General features: G+C 39.2%; 1 protein-coding gene across 3 annotated transcripts in view; it reads left to right on the plus strand.

Annotated features, from left to right (window-relative positions):
* LOC139628637 (laminin subunit alpha-3-like) overlaps positions 1 to 12978 on the plus strand; it is a 53569-nt gene extending 40591 nt beyond the window's left edge. For 2 of the 3 annotated variants that reach the window (XM_071490502.1, XM_071490503.1), the window contains 30 exons: positions 106 to 217; positions 439 to 591; positions 738 to 934; positions 1229 to 1345; positions 1619 to 1773; positions 1992 to 2133; positions 2244 to 2343; positions 2425 to 2541; positions 2652 to 2822; positions 2926 to 3077; positions 3214 to 3408; positions 3497 to 3642; positions 3848 to 4010; positions 4114 to 4241; positions 4661 to 4805; positions 4910 to 5005; positions 5098 to 5255; positions 5352 to 5469; positions 5591 to 5731; positions 5858 to 5988; positions 6203 to 6337; positions 6474 to 6594; positions 9105 to 9238; positions 9384 to 9564; positions 9714 to 9872; positions 9970 to 10135; positions 10569 to 10723; positions 11062 to 11155; positions 11269 to 11388; positions 11567 to 12978. In XM_071490502.1, the coding sequence (XP_071346603.1) occupies positions 106 to 217; positions 439 to 591; positions 738 to 934; positions 1229 to 1345; positions 1619 to 1773; positions 1992 to 2133; positions 2244 to 2343; positions 2425 to 2541; positions 2652 to 2822; positions 2926 to 3077; positions 3214 to 3408; positions 3497 to 3642; positions 3848 to 4010; positions 4114 to 4241; positions 4661 to 4805; positions 4910 to 5005; positions 5098 to 5255; positions 5352 to 5469; positions 5591 to 5731; positions 5858 to 5988; positions 6203 to 6337; positions 6474 to 6594; positions 9105 to 9238; positions 9384 to 9564; positions 9714 to 9872; positions 9970 to 10135; positions 10569 to 10723; positions 11062 to 11155; positions 11269 to 11388; positions 11567 to 11712 (4248 nt within the window). In that variant the 3' untranslated portion in view covers positions 11713 to 12978. Of the gene's footprint in view, positions 1 to 105; positions 218 to 438; positions 592 to 737; positions 935 to 1228; positions 1346 to 1618; positions 1774 to 1991; positions 2134 to 2243; positions 2344 to 2424; positions 2542 to 2651; positions 2823 to 2925; positions 3078 to 3213; positions 3409 to 3496; positions 3643 to 3847; positions 4011 to 4113; positions 4242 to 4660; positions 4806 to 4909; positions 5006 to 5097; positions 5256 to 5351; positions 5470 to 5590; positions 5732 to 5857; positions 5989 to 6202; positions 6338 to 6473; positions 6595 to 6944; positions 7200 to 9104; positions 9239 to 9383; positions 9565 to 9713; positions 9873 to 9969; positions 10136 to 10568; positions 10724 to 11061; positions 11156 to 11268; positions 11389 to 11566 lie in introns of those variants that run through there. The other variant, XM_071490504.1, reaches the window with a different exon arrangement.
* Positions 12979 to 13032: the final 54 nt, after the last annotated feature.

Here is a 13032-nt window from a genome sequence, read left to right on the forward strand (position 1 = left end):
GTACAGTGCTGAGGACAATGCCTAGCATTTTACTGGCATATCACCATGCAAAAATAAGTGGGAAAATGTGTGTAAATGTGTATTGTCGGTATGCAATTTATTTAGGCAGATAAAAGGGCTGCTGATGCTGACAAGGCAGTGGCAGAAGTTGAGAAAACCCATAAGAGGGCGAAGGATCTGGACTCAGAGATTCGAAACATGCTGAAGAAAATCCGAGGTAAAGGCAAACTTAAATTCAGTGCCAGCACAACTCTGTCATGCCTGTCAATGTTGTAACACTATTGTTCTCATCTTCCTTTTGGCCTCCTACTCTGTTTCGTGTTAATTTCTCAAAATGTTTTTGCCTCACACATAGTATCATAACCTCCAAAGTTTAATGGCACTGACTATTAGAGCCTAAACAATTGTTTGACTTTTTTTGTTTTCGTGTGTTTGAAGCTCTGCTTGACCAGCTGGACGCTGGAGTGGTACCCAATGAAGACCTGGCTAAAATGCTAGAGGACGCTCAGCGCTTGGTGAATGAGATGGAGAAGAGGAACTTCACTCCTCAGAAGACAGCTGCTGAGAAAGAAAGGGACGAGGCCAAGAAACGTATGAGACTTAGCCTCCCAGTAGAAAATTCAGTTAAATCTTCCAAAAACCTACCCTTCCATAAATTCACTATCAGAATACTGATGTGGTTGTATCACTGCAGACTTGTCAGTGAGATGTCTATTCTATTCTATTCTATTCTCCAGTGCTTGACTACATCAAGGCTAATGTAAGTAAGCAGGTTGACCAGAACGAGGCTGCCGCAGAGAAGATTCGAGGCCTTCTGAAGAATTACGAAGCCAAGCTAGAGGACCTGGACAAGGCTCTGAAGGAGGCGTCGGACTTGGTGAAAAAAGCCAATGCTGAGAACGGACTCAGTGCTCAGGCACTGGAAGACCTGCAGGTAACTCACAAGTCAAGTAATTAATCAGTTATGAGGAATATGTGTGCTTGTTGGTAAGCAACTTTACATACAAGCAAATATGAAGATCATGTATTTTATTTTGTTTCTATCATGTCATTTTTTAAAATAAGATATAGCAAAGATAAAAAGTCTGCATGGTACAATACATCTTAATGGTAAAGTATGATGTGACCACAGTGTAAAATGCCTCACAGGTTAGTGTAACTGTAACAGTTTGTACAAGTGATTACACAGTTGTAATGAAGTAAAAATGTTTTCATATGCTTCCTGCAGAAACGTATTGAGAACTTAAAAAAGGAGCGGAAGACCGTTGAGGACCAAATGGCCATGGCAGAGGATGAACTGCAGAAAACAGAGGATTCGGTGAAACTGCTCACCGACAGTAAAACGGTACATTTTACAAACGAATGCCTGCATGTTCTTTCCCTCTATACTCAGAATTATACACTTTAATATCATGTATTTTATTTCTTCTAAATGCAAGCCAAAATATTTTGAGACACTGTGCTTTTACAATAAATGGCCTTATCTCTGATCCCATACCAGCAGACCCTGAGCTCAGATTATCAGATAATAACCAATGTTTTTGTTGGCTTTGCTCTGATGTGAGGCATTTTCTGCTGTTATGAAACTTGCACCCATTCCTGTCCTTCTTTACTTTAGGAGTACGAACAGCTGGCAGCACAGCTGGATGGCGCCAAGACTGATTTGACCAAGAAGGTGAATGAAATTACCAAAGCAGCTGCCAAGGAGGACATCGTGGAGGCTGCAGAGGATCATGCTAAGAACCTTGACAAGCTGGCAAAGGAACTTGAGGAGTAGGTTTATTGTGCAAACAATAAAGACACCCTCTCAATATAACCTGAGCTTTAATGAGTGGATATCAGCAGCATATTGCTGGTTGTTTATGCTGAGATTTCCCTGCTGCTTCAGTGCACAGTCTGCCAATTGCAACTACCTGAGATTTTTAACCGTTCTGCATGCATTCTCCGTTTCTCTTGGGTTTATTTTCTTTCCGTGTTATCTTTTATGATAGTGCTGTGAAGGATGCAAGTGGACGTACTGAGGTGCGCAATGCCAAAGATGCCATCAATGCCTACAAGAACATCACAGATGCCATTAATGCTGCTGAAGAGGCAGCTAATGAGGCCAAAGATGCAGCAGACAATGCCTTGAATGTAAGCCACAGATCATATAAAATGCAATAAGCATTTGATAGAATACTTAACACTTGATAATATTTTATAATAGTGAGTCACTTTAATCAATATGTCTTTTCTTCCTTTAGAATGTAAACAACCAGAAACTCACAGAAAGAGCAAAAGATCTCAAAGTGACCAGTGAAGACCTACTGGACAATGCACGTGAGGCAGAGAATAGCCTACAAGGTATTCAGCTCTCTTATTGAATTGTTTGTTTAAAAAAAAAAAAATCCCTAAAGCTCAGTCACTAACCCTTTTCTTAAACAGATGCTTCTGATGACCTTACTGACCTGCAGAAGCGCCTGGACGACGCTGACAAGAAGAAGAAAGCTCTTGAGAAAAACCTGCTTGATGCACAGGGCCAACTAAATGACATCAAGAGAGGTAGAGCAAGTCAAGGCCTGACAGGATTAGTTTGACTGCTAAAATGAAGTCTGTTGCAAGAATTCATATTTCCTCTTCATTTTCCCTAATTACTAATTTCTCCCAAGCAGATGACATTGGTAATATGATTGAGGAAGCCAAAAGGAAGGCAGCTTTAGCCAATGACACGGCCAGCAACACTATGGACAAACTGAATGATATCAGGAAGGAAATGGACAAGATCAGTGTCACTCCTGGGGACTCCAACTTAGGCAATGTATTGGAGAATGTGGACAAGTCAGGTGAGAGTTTGAAAAAGTATAGAATAACAATTTTTTATATTGTAAATGTTCAGGATTGAAAGTAAAAACAATGACATTTTTTTCTGTTATCATCTATCTGCAGTGAAGGACTTACTGAATACCATCCCATCTCTGACTAACAAGATCTCAGAGGTGGAGAACCTGACATCGCAGTTCACACCCATTAGCAACATATCTGAGAACATCAAGAAGATCAAAGACCTCATTGAACAAGCCCGGGATGCAGCTAATAGGGTGAGGTCCCACTCTGTAAATGCATCCATATTTCCCCATTTTCTGTATACACCTCTAACCCCAATTCAAACAGACCTGCCTGTGTAGTATCTTTCCTTCTTGGGTCTAATTTTGTTTTTCCATATCTTCTCTCCAGATTATGGTCCCGATGAAGTTCGCAGGTGATGGCTACGTGGAGCTGCGTGCACCAAAGGATCTGGATGAGCTGAAGGCCTACACATCGCTGTCTCTGTCACTGCAGAGACCTGAAAGCAGGGGAGATGGAAGACGCCGACGCAGACAGGCCAGAGACAATGGAGATATGTTTGTCTTGTACCTTGGCAATAGAGATGTAAGTGAATCCAAATGCATATGAGTATTTTGTCATAAAGATTTACTTTGTAACTGTAGACAAGGCATTAACAAGCTGTGCTTTGTAGTCTAAGAACTACATAGGTATGTTCCTGAAGAGCAACGTACTGTATGGTGTGTACAAGCTTAATGGAAAGGAGTATGAAATGAGAACGGGTCGCATCACCATGTCCGCATCTGAGCCAGCCAAGTTTGATAAAGTGGACCTACACAGGTAAACTGACAACTTAGTTATTTACGTGTTCACACTGTTGTGCTGTGTAAATGTGTAAATGCACATTTATTTTTCATTTCCACTCTTATCCACTTTGACTTTTTATGTCACCCTGTCTGTATTTTGAAATTGAAAAGAAAAACATTTGAATATGAGGACTGTATATGATAATAAATATGGGTATTTTTTCTTTCTTATAATTTAGAATTTACCAAGATGCCGAGATTATCCTCACCAAAGATATCACCTCGAACAATCCCGCTGAGCCCATTCTGAAAAACAACCAAGGAGAGGAGAGCAAGAACCTCCTGGACCTCAGCCCCAGTGATATTGTCTTCTATGTTGGAGGCTACCCTGCCAACTTCACTGTGAGCAGCAATGGAATAAGAACAGCAATACTGTTATTTTTTAAAATTATTTTTAACTAGCCGGAGTTTTATTAATCCCTTTCTCTGTTGTGCTTCCCCTCAGCCACCGGCTTCTCTGAGCCACCCTCACTACAAGGGCTGCATTGAGTTCTCCTCCGTTAATGACAAAGTCGTCAGTCTCTATAATTTCCAAAATGCAGAGAAGATTAATCCGGTTAATCCATGCAAGAGGTATAACCCCATATGATTAGTGCTGAGAGTTAGTCAGCTCTAGATATATGATTGTTTTCCACCTTCTCCCTATTCGGTGGCACTGGCAATTCCTGAACAAGGGTTTGACTTTTGTCATCTCATGTTTTACAGTGCATTAGCCCTGGATTAGGTTGGTAAAATGTCCAGGAATTCTTCCTGCCTTTTGCCCAGTGGTAGCTGGAACAGTCCAGCACTGTGGGGCATAGAAAAGGGAGTGGATGGAAAAGGCATCAAGACAACAAAGACAAACAGAATTTTAATTGATACTTTTGTATCAAAATTTGCTTAATGTGAAAATGTTGAGACACATAAGCAAACTTTTTGTAACTTTTTAAAACCTGATACAAACCTCATACAAAACCTGAACAAAATGTTTTCTGACTGTCCCCTTGGTCTAGATACGTACCACCAGTGGATTCTGAGTACTATGAAGGCACTGGATATGGCAAAGTGGTTATAGATAAAACATCCTCCACGCTCCTCATCAAAATGTCCATCTTCGCTCGTTCAGAAAACGGTCTACTCTTATACATAGGAAACAAGGTAAATTACTGTTCATATGGTTACTGTATATGTAGAGTTTATAGAAATAGAATTAGAACGACTGTCTGCACAAATGTGATTTTTCTTTTTCCTCTTCAATACAGGACAAATACTTCACTGTGACAATGGAGAAGGGTGTAATTTTTCTACATAGTAATTTTGGCAATGCACCAGTAGAAGGCACCTCAAAAACATTCCCGGTAAGAAGCTTTTTTTTTGTTTTCTGCAGTCACTCACAAACAGGTAAATAAAGAATAATTCTTTCAACCACATATTGCTCCTCTCTCCTCAGACAAGCGACTGGGCAGATATCCTCATCATTAGCACGAGCAAGGGAGAATTTAAAGTCAACGTTGGCAGAACAACAGTGGTCACAACCCAAGCTCAGTACAGCAATGACGACTTTAAAGAATGCTACATTGGTGGTGCACCAATGGAATTGAGGGAAAGGTATTTGGTTATCCATTTAGCTTTTAATCATTATGTCATGTGAGTTGTAGCGAGAATAACTTTTTTATTTGTTTGATTTTCTGTTCCTCTTCCCAGACATAACATCACTATACAACCATTCAAGGGATGCTTGAAGAATTTTAAGCTGAATAATGACTTCAAACCTTTTGATGAGCAAGTGGGTGTCAGCAAAGGTTGTCCCAAGGATGCCCTGGTAGGACATAAACCTTTGCATCCCAGATCATGAACTTATTTGTCCATTCATAACACTGCCAAGACCACAGTTAGGTTTTGTGTCTAATGAACTGATATATAATGTCCATATTCTTGTCTAGATTTCTCGTAAAGCAGAGTTCAGCTTGGGAAGCTCCTTGTCAGCTAAGCTCGCTGGCTTTAGCCTGGCCGATGACGTTACTGTCTCTCTTGGATTCAAGAGCACAGAGAATCAAGGTCTCATTCTACAGGACAAACAGCTGGTCAGTCCTTTACATTAACTTCAAAATCTGATCTTGTAATTATGACTTGTGAGATCTGCTTTGTGTGAGACATCAGGTAGAATCCAGTCAAATTTTAAAAACCCTTTTTTTTCTATTTTTCTCCAGGCTAATGAGATTAAGCTTGGAATGGAAAATGGCCACTTGACTCTCGATTTCAACAACAAGATGTGGAAATCTAACAAACAATACCACGATGGCCAGTGGCATTACTTGACAGTAACCAGAAGAGCTGGAAGGTATGAAGAAGGCAGTGATTTTACATTTAAACATATGTTCATGTAAAGTCCATAAATATTTAACCCTCAAACATATTTATATGGGTAAAAGGAAAAGATATGTGTTGCCCTGTAGTTGACATTAAACACTGGTCATAAACATTACAATAAAAAATACAAACTCTTGAATCTAAAGCTAATTTACGGTGATGCCGTGATTATTTTTTCAAACCAGGGTCCAGCTGCTGGTTGATGATGAAGATAAGGGTCAGGAGCAGAGTGGCAGGACTTTCATATCTGACACAGCTGGCTCCGTGCTCCTGGGAAATAAGCAGTACAAAGGCTGTGTTTCCAACCTCTACACAAGACGGTAATCTTTTCTCACTCTACTTCATCTTAAAACTGTAGAAGTTTGTGGCATAAACCTCTGTATGTACACTGTTTATGATTATTGCTTTGATATATTGTGTTTACTTGTTATCTGAATGTTTTTCTTCTATTTACAGGCCAGATAATCTGTACAAGGCTGAGGACTTAAACTCATTCGAGGCTTCTGGAGACGTCCTGCTTGATGTGTGTGTTTCTGACAGTCCTGCTCAACTGATGCTGGACCGCATTTCTAAGAAGGTGAGGGTTTGTCATACGTGCTCACACATACTGTGATCCATTTTAATAATCTATTTATTCCAGAAATTGTGATATTTTTGTGTAAATAAGCGAACAACTTGCCAATTATTCAACTTTTTTTCAAAGGAAATTAACTTGGTTCTCTTTCTCTGAATCAAGAGATGTCGTTAAATTACTGGGTCAATCCATTTTATTTCAAGGTATAACTGTCAAAACTAACATGTACATAATGAAAACGGTGTGTGGTGATTGATTCCACTCACTAGCAGTAAGTCATACCAGCTCATTCTTGCACAGTGTTTGTGTTTTGTTGACATTGTTTACATTATATTTTGCTGCCTTATTTCCAGAGATGAAGACGAAGAAACCCTAAGACCTGCTGATGCTGACAAGAATCTAATATTGAAATGAAAAACTGCCAGTTTGCACCACAATGTTCTATTGCTTTTTGCACCGGCTCATTCATATGCAGTGTACTTTAATAAAAACTTGCATGAATGTTCCAGTAATCGTAAGAATTATAAAATGTATTGTATCCTTGTCTATTCTATTTAAAAATTCCAATAACTCAAACCAAAAACTTGTGAATAACAAGCTTGAAATCATTTCATGTCTCTTCTCTTTTTTCCATGTAACTGAGTAATGAGCCACTTTCTAACTGTCATTCACAAGCACCTTGCCTCTAACTCACTACTCTTGGACCTAATGCAACACAGTCAACAATAAACATGTCTGATTATGATATGATAGAAATGTTAAAATTACTAATCGTGATGCCTGAGCACAAAAACTTTCACTATTAAGACAGTTAATATCCAATAAACACAACAGAGTGAATTCACGTCATATGAATTTGACTTATGTATCCTACTTTTGAGGACATAGAGGGACCTCATGTTTGATCAATTGCTGTTGTGGGTCAGGAAAGCCTTTTGAGGCAGTGTATGTGATACTGGGCTGTATAAATAAACTTGTCTCGATTTGACACCTGAAAATCTGAATGGGATCCCAGCATTAATGTTGAAGGACACTGACCTGTGTTATGATATGATTTGGATGAAGAGGAAATTGAATAATTTCCTGAATATTTCACAGCTAAGTTCAGCCTCGCAGTTGAATATTGGAGGCCGACTTGAACTTAAATGTATAATCACAATCAGACTTGATAATAATTTATTTGTATAGAACTTTTCAATACAAGTAACAAAGTGCTTTAGTCAATATGACCAGTCAATACAAAACATACATCAAACACATCAAACATCACTCTCATTGTATGTTCTCCAAGGCATGACTACACTATCTCTTCAAATCACTCTGGATCTTGCATGCCCATCATCACTTACTAAACTCTGTTATTTGATTAAAGGAGGTCACATCACAGCCACAGTCTACTCTCAAACATCCCCTGACTCACAATAAATGACCTGAATAGTGAATTTTCTACTGCATGAGTTCACAGAAGTGCAATACCCAGTTCACACTACGTGCTGGAATACAGAACACAGAATACAGAAAAAACTATGCTCTGAAATTCACTCATGATTTATTGACTTCACACATTACAGGTTTGTGAGGAAGCATACAGTGTTTAATATGATCTTATGATGTAAGCCGACCCTCAGCGATGATATATTCTGTCATATCAAGACCTCATGAGCCATTTCAGGAAGGTCTTTGAGCCTGTTTACAGTTAATCCCCGAGTGTCCCTGGGTGTACATGCCAAACTGAGATAACTCAAATCATATGAGCAGCTACTTACTTGCATGCTGGAACAAGCAGCTGAACAAGCACAAATTCCTCATTGTGATGAAACACACTCCTGAGAAAAGAGAAAGTTTGTGGAGGTTTTGCCAACACACACCAAAACTTAAGTACCTGTCACCATCAATACTAACTAACTAAGTGTTAAAATCGTAATTACCAGGTTATATTTGAGCATTTACCAAAACTGTTGCGGTCTGGTGAGTTGACTCTGTCATGGAGACATCTAGTGTATTTCTGGCCTGCATAGCAGCAGCAGTCGATTAAGTGAATTGTCGGTTGAGAGACAATTGATCTGCAACAGTTTTAGTAAACCAGTAAAAATTCTATAAATTTACTGGTTCTAGTTTTGCAAATGTAAATGGTTGCTTGTTCTCTTAGTCTTCTATGGTAGTAACCTGAATGTATTTGGGTTTTGGACTGTGGGATGGACAAAAAAAAAAAAAAAAAAAAGCAACTTGCTCTTTGAGAAATTGTAATGGGTGTTTTCCCTTATTTTCTTACAATTAATAGACCAAACAACTAATTGATTAATCTAGAAAATAACTATTCTTAATACATAATATAGAGGTTTTTATGTTTCTTGATCCCAAGTGTTGATACTCTTATCACTATACACACTCACCTTTACTTACTTACAGAGTGGCGCCTGTCAAAGAGCTGTGGCAAAGCAAAGATTTGAAGACCAACTTTGCACCTTATGCTGAGCTGAGTGTTTCTGTTGTTTATTTGTGTGCTGTTACAGGATGGTGTGATGCAGGCGATAAATGAGAGCACATCAGATTGTGCACAGCCAGCCCTGGTTCAACAAGCTTATCGCATGGGGGGCCCTGTTAGCAGCCTGAGCTACAGTCTTCCACTACAGGTCCTGCAGCCCAGGTCAGACACCAGCCTCACCCCACTGCGCTCACTCACAGTGCACATACACATGTGTGCACACAGGCACACAAAACCTTCAGTGGAAGTTTTACAAACGCAGCGCACACAAACACTGAGGATGGTGCCCTTTCCCTATCTTCCCCAGACCTCACTTCTCTCTGGATGTCAGGACTCGATCTCCTGAAGGTCTGCTGTTCTTTGCTACTACCAGAGGAGGGCGCTCTCATCTTGCTTTATACATGTCCAAGGGCAGGATCAGACTGTCTGTGGGCAAACAGAAAGAGATCTTCAACCGAGAGAAATACAATGATGGGAAGTGGCATTCGGTCAGTGGACTCATTTAATTCTAATCATATGTATTTCAATACTAAAACCGAACTTATGTACAGTTTCTATTACAGTTTCTATAACCACAGGCCATGGAGTCATTAATTCCACATCACAGAATGAAACTAAACACTTTGTTTTGCTCTAGGTCATATTCAGTCTTGAGAAGAAGAAATTCCGATTGGTTGTAGATGGGATCAGAGCCCAGGACGGTCAGCTGACAAGCCCTGAGTTGATATCCATGCAGCAATTCATGTCGCCTGTGTACCTGGGCAGCGCCCCAGAATCCCTTCACAAACTGTTAAAGGTAAAAAAAAAAAAAAAAAACTAAACAAAAGAAAACACACACTGGCCAATTCGCACATATCTACACACAGACTATAATGGCTCTCTTTTTTTCCCAGTCGAAGGCCCTTCCAAAACAAAGTGTGTCTGGCTGTATCCGCAATTTTAAAATGAATGGAGCACCAATGTCAAATCCAACCACAAACCATGGCGCTGGCCCCTGCTTCGAGGGACACACACAAAAAGGGGCTTATTTCTCAGGGAATGGAACTCATGCTATCATCAGTGAGTCCTCGCTCTGACAACAGTCGGGCTAAGCTTCAGACAAAAGCTTTTCTACTGATCATAATGGTTTCCATCAGGTTCTTCCGGCAATCAGTAGGAACTACATCCACACAATTTGTCTCCTCTTAAACATATAAATGACACAAAATGCTAATACAGATACATGTTGGTAGACACAAGTGCAGTTTCCCTTCTTTTTTTTTACCTATAAAGTCACGATTAGAGAAGTATCCTGTGAACAACTATGTATTGATTATTTTTATTTCAGTGTATGAAAAAAGCATTACATTGAAAAATGAAGAGCATAGTTTGGGAGGTTATAAGCAGTTATTGTAACAGATACTGCTCATTGTTTCCATACTTACAGTCTAGATTATATCTGTAACATTGCCAAGAATGGCAACCATTATGTTATTTGTTTTATCTATTTTAGATGACTCCTTCGTTGTGGGCTCCAGTTTTGAGCTGCTGTTTAATATTCGTCCACGCAGTCCGACTGGACTCCTGCTACATGTTGGTGATTCCAGCAGGATCCAATATGGACACACGATGGGCCACTATCTCAGTATCTACATGCTCAGAGGAGAGGTGAGACTAGACAGTCTATTTGTTGTTGCTTTCCCGGCCATGAATTCTTAACACACATTTTTGGTAATATTTTGAAAAATGAATATACTTGATGGATTTGGACTTGATGGAAAAAAAAAAATTCCTTGGTTGCTCTCACCCCAACGATGAATTTATCATATAAGTGTCTTCAAGCCTACATAATAAACAGAAACTGCTGTGCTGCTGTTGGCCTCTGTTTTCCATCTTTAACACACCAGAAACAGATCCTAAAGTTATCCTAGACTGAACATGTGTCTTTACTTCGAGTGTGCTGCCTCTCCATGTGACACTATATTTGGACATGCTCCCATTCACAGGTGGTGGCAAAAGTTAGCAATGGAAAAGGGGAATTCATGGTGTCGGTGAAGCCAAAAGCTTCTCTATGTGATGGAATGTTTCATAAGATTTCAGGTAAATCACACACAGTCGCTTTATAAGAGTCAAACTAAAACTGCTTTTAGGGCCTATAAGGATGCTGTTATTAATGATGATTTATATAAGGCCACTTTCCATTTGTCTTCTAGTAATCAAGAGGAAAAATGTTGTGCAACTGCATGTGGACACAGTGGACAATTACAAGATTGGACCACCATCTTCCACCACCACTTTGACCAAAGACCCCCTGTATGTGGGTGGCATTCCTGGTGAGCGGTAGTCTCTTAATCTGAGACTTAATCTTCTCCCTATGGTTTTATTTTTTATTTTTGTGTACATATCAATAACATGTGATAACACCACAGCAAAACGTTGGCATGAACTTGTGGAAATAAAGTTGGAACAATAAAATCACTCGCCGTTTCTCTCTCGTGTACCTTCCTGCAGCGGAGATGTCAATTCAGCAGACGCTCCCTGTCACGTCGTCCTTTGTGGGATGCATCCAGGACATGAGGATCAACGACGACGCGGTCTCTTTCGAGAGGCTCTCTTCTGTGTTTGGTCCAGTCAACCTCAAAGAGTGTCCAGGTTGAACAAAAACATCTCACTGTATCATCATAAAAACAAGCCTTGGGACCACATCACAGCCAGTCGTGTGCAATCTGTTACCAAGACAGAGAATGTGTTTGTATGTAAGAATGTATATATTATGAGGAGTGTGTTTCACAGTGTGAGTGTGTGAATGTGAGTGTGTGTAAAATAGAGATATTATAGTTGCTTATAGTTTCATAATAATTGCTGCTCTGTTAAACACTTGTGTATTTATTTTGTGATAAATCATGTAACATGGCACCAATCCATGAAAAACATATTCTAACAGTTGTTTTACAGTCTGATATGTTGGTCCATTAATTATCTGTTGACAATCAAATGCTACTGAATATGCTTGTGATTTGTCAGGGCTGCAGCATGAGCAACCCAGCACTTTACGAAAACAAATGATGCTTTTTGTGACGGTGCTTTGATGGAGATCAACATTATTAGTCATTTTTTTGTTTGTTGAACTCAAAGTTTATGCCAGAATAATTATGTTTACACCCAGGGTGCTTACTTCAGTGACATTTCAGGGGTTGCCAAGCTCTTTCATATCCACATTCACATGCCTGCATGCAGAATTCTGCATTTTAACAAGTTCAAAAGAAACGGTTTCTTCAGACAGGCTGTGAACTCACGTGGTTTTTCCCATATTGTATTACTGTTGTTCTGAATTCATTTTACATTTTGCATTCCTTTTGCATGCATGAGGATGTTCTGTGAGGCTGTTAACATCAGTTACACCAGCAAATAGCATGTAATCAATTTTATGGAGCATTGTCTCTAAGTTGAAAATCCAATATACTGAAGTTGCCATTAGTATAAATCTCACAATTCTGGTCAGTCATGTTTGGGACCATTTAGCTGATATTAATATAAAGCTGAAAGTAAAATGAAAAAAAAGCATGATAATTGGACATGTTTGTACATGCATAGCTGTGTTGTGACCACTGATGTGTAAACTATTTTGTAATTGGTCCAAGTAATGCTCTTTATAAATGTGCCCTAAGTAGGTCTTGAAACATATCTTTTGACTTGTGATCATGGTGACAACTCACATTATTTCATGTACTAACACATGATTTTTAAGAAATCTGGGATTAATTGTTGAATTGTACTCAGCAACCTGTGTATACTTTTGATTGTAAGATTAGATAAAATCATTTGCAACTTTTTAAATAGGTTTTATTGTTTTTTTTTTGTTTGTTTTTTTTTAGAAAATTGTTATTATTTAGATTTACTTGCTGACCTATAATGCCAATTTATCTCCATGTGCCTACATTGTAGGAGCAGGGTTATTGGTAAAAAGCTTGAATTAC

Source organism: Trachinotus anak, unplaced genomic scaffold, assembly GCF_046630095.1.
Source record: "Trachinotus anak isolate AG129_WGS33_773 ecotype Australia unplaced genomic scaffold, CSIRO_AGI_Tana_v1 ptg000012l, whole genome shotgun sequence".
Lineage (NCBI taxonomy): Eukaryota > Metazoa > Chordata > Actinopteri > Carangiformes > Carangidae > Trachinotus > Trachinotus anak.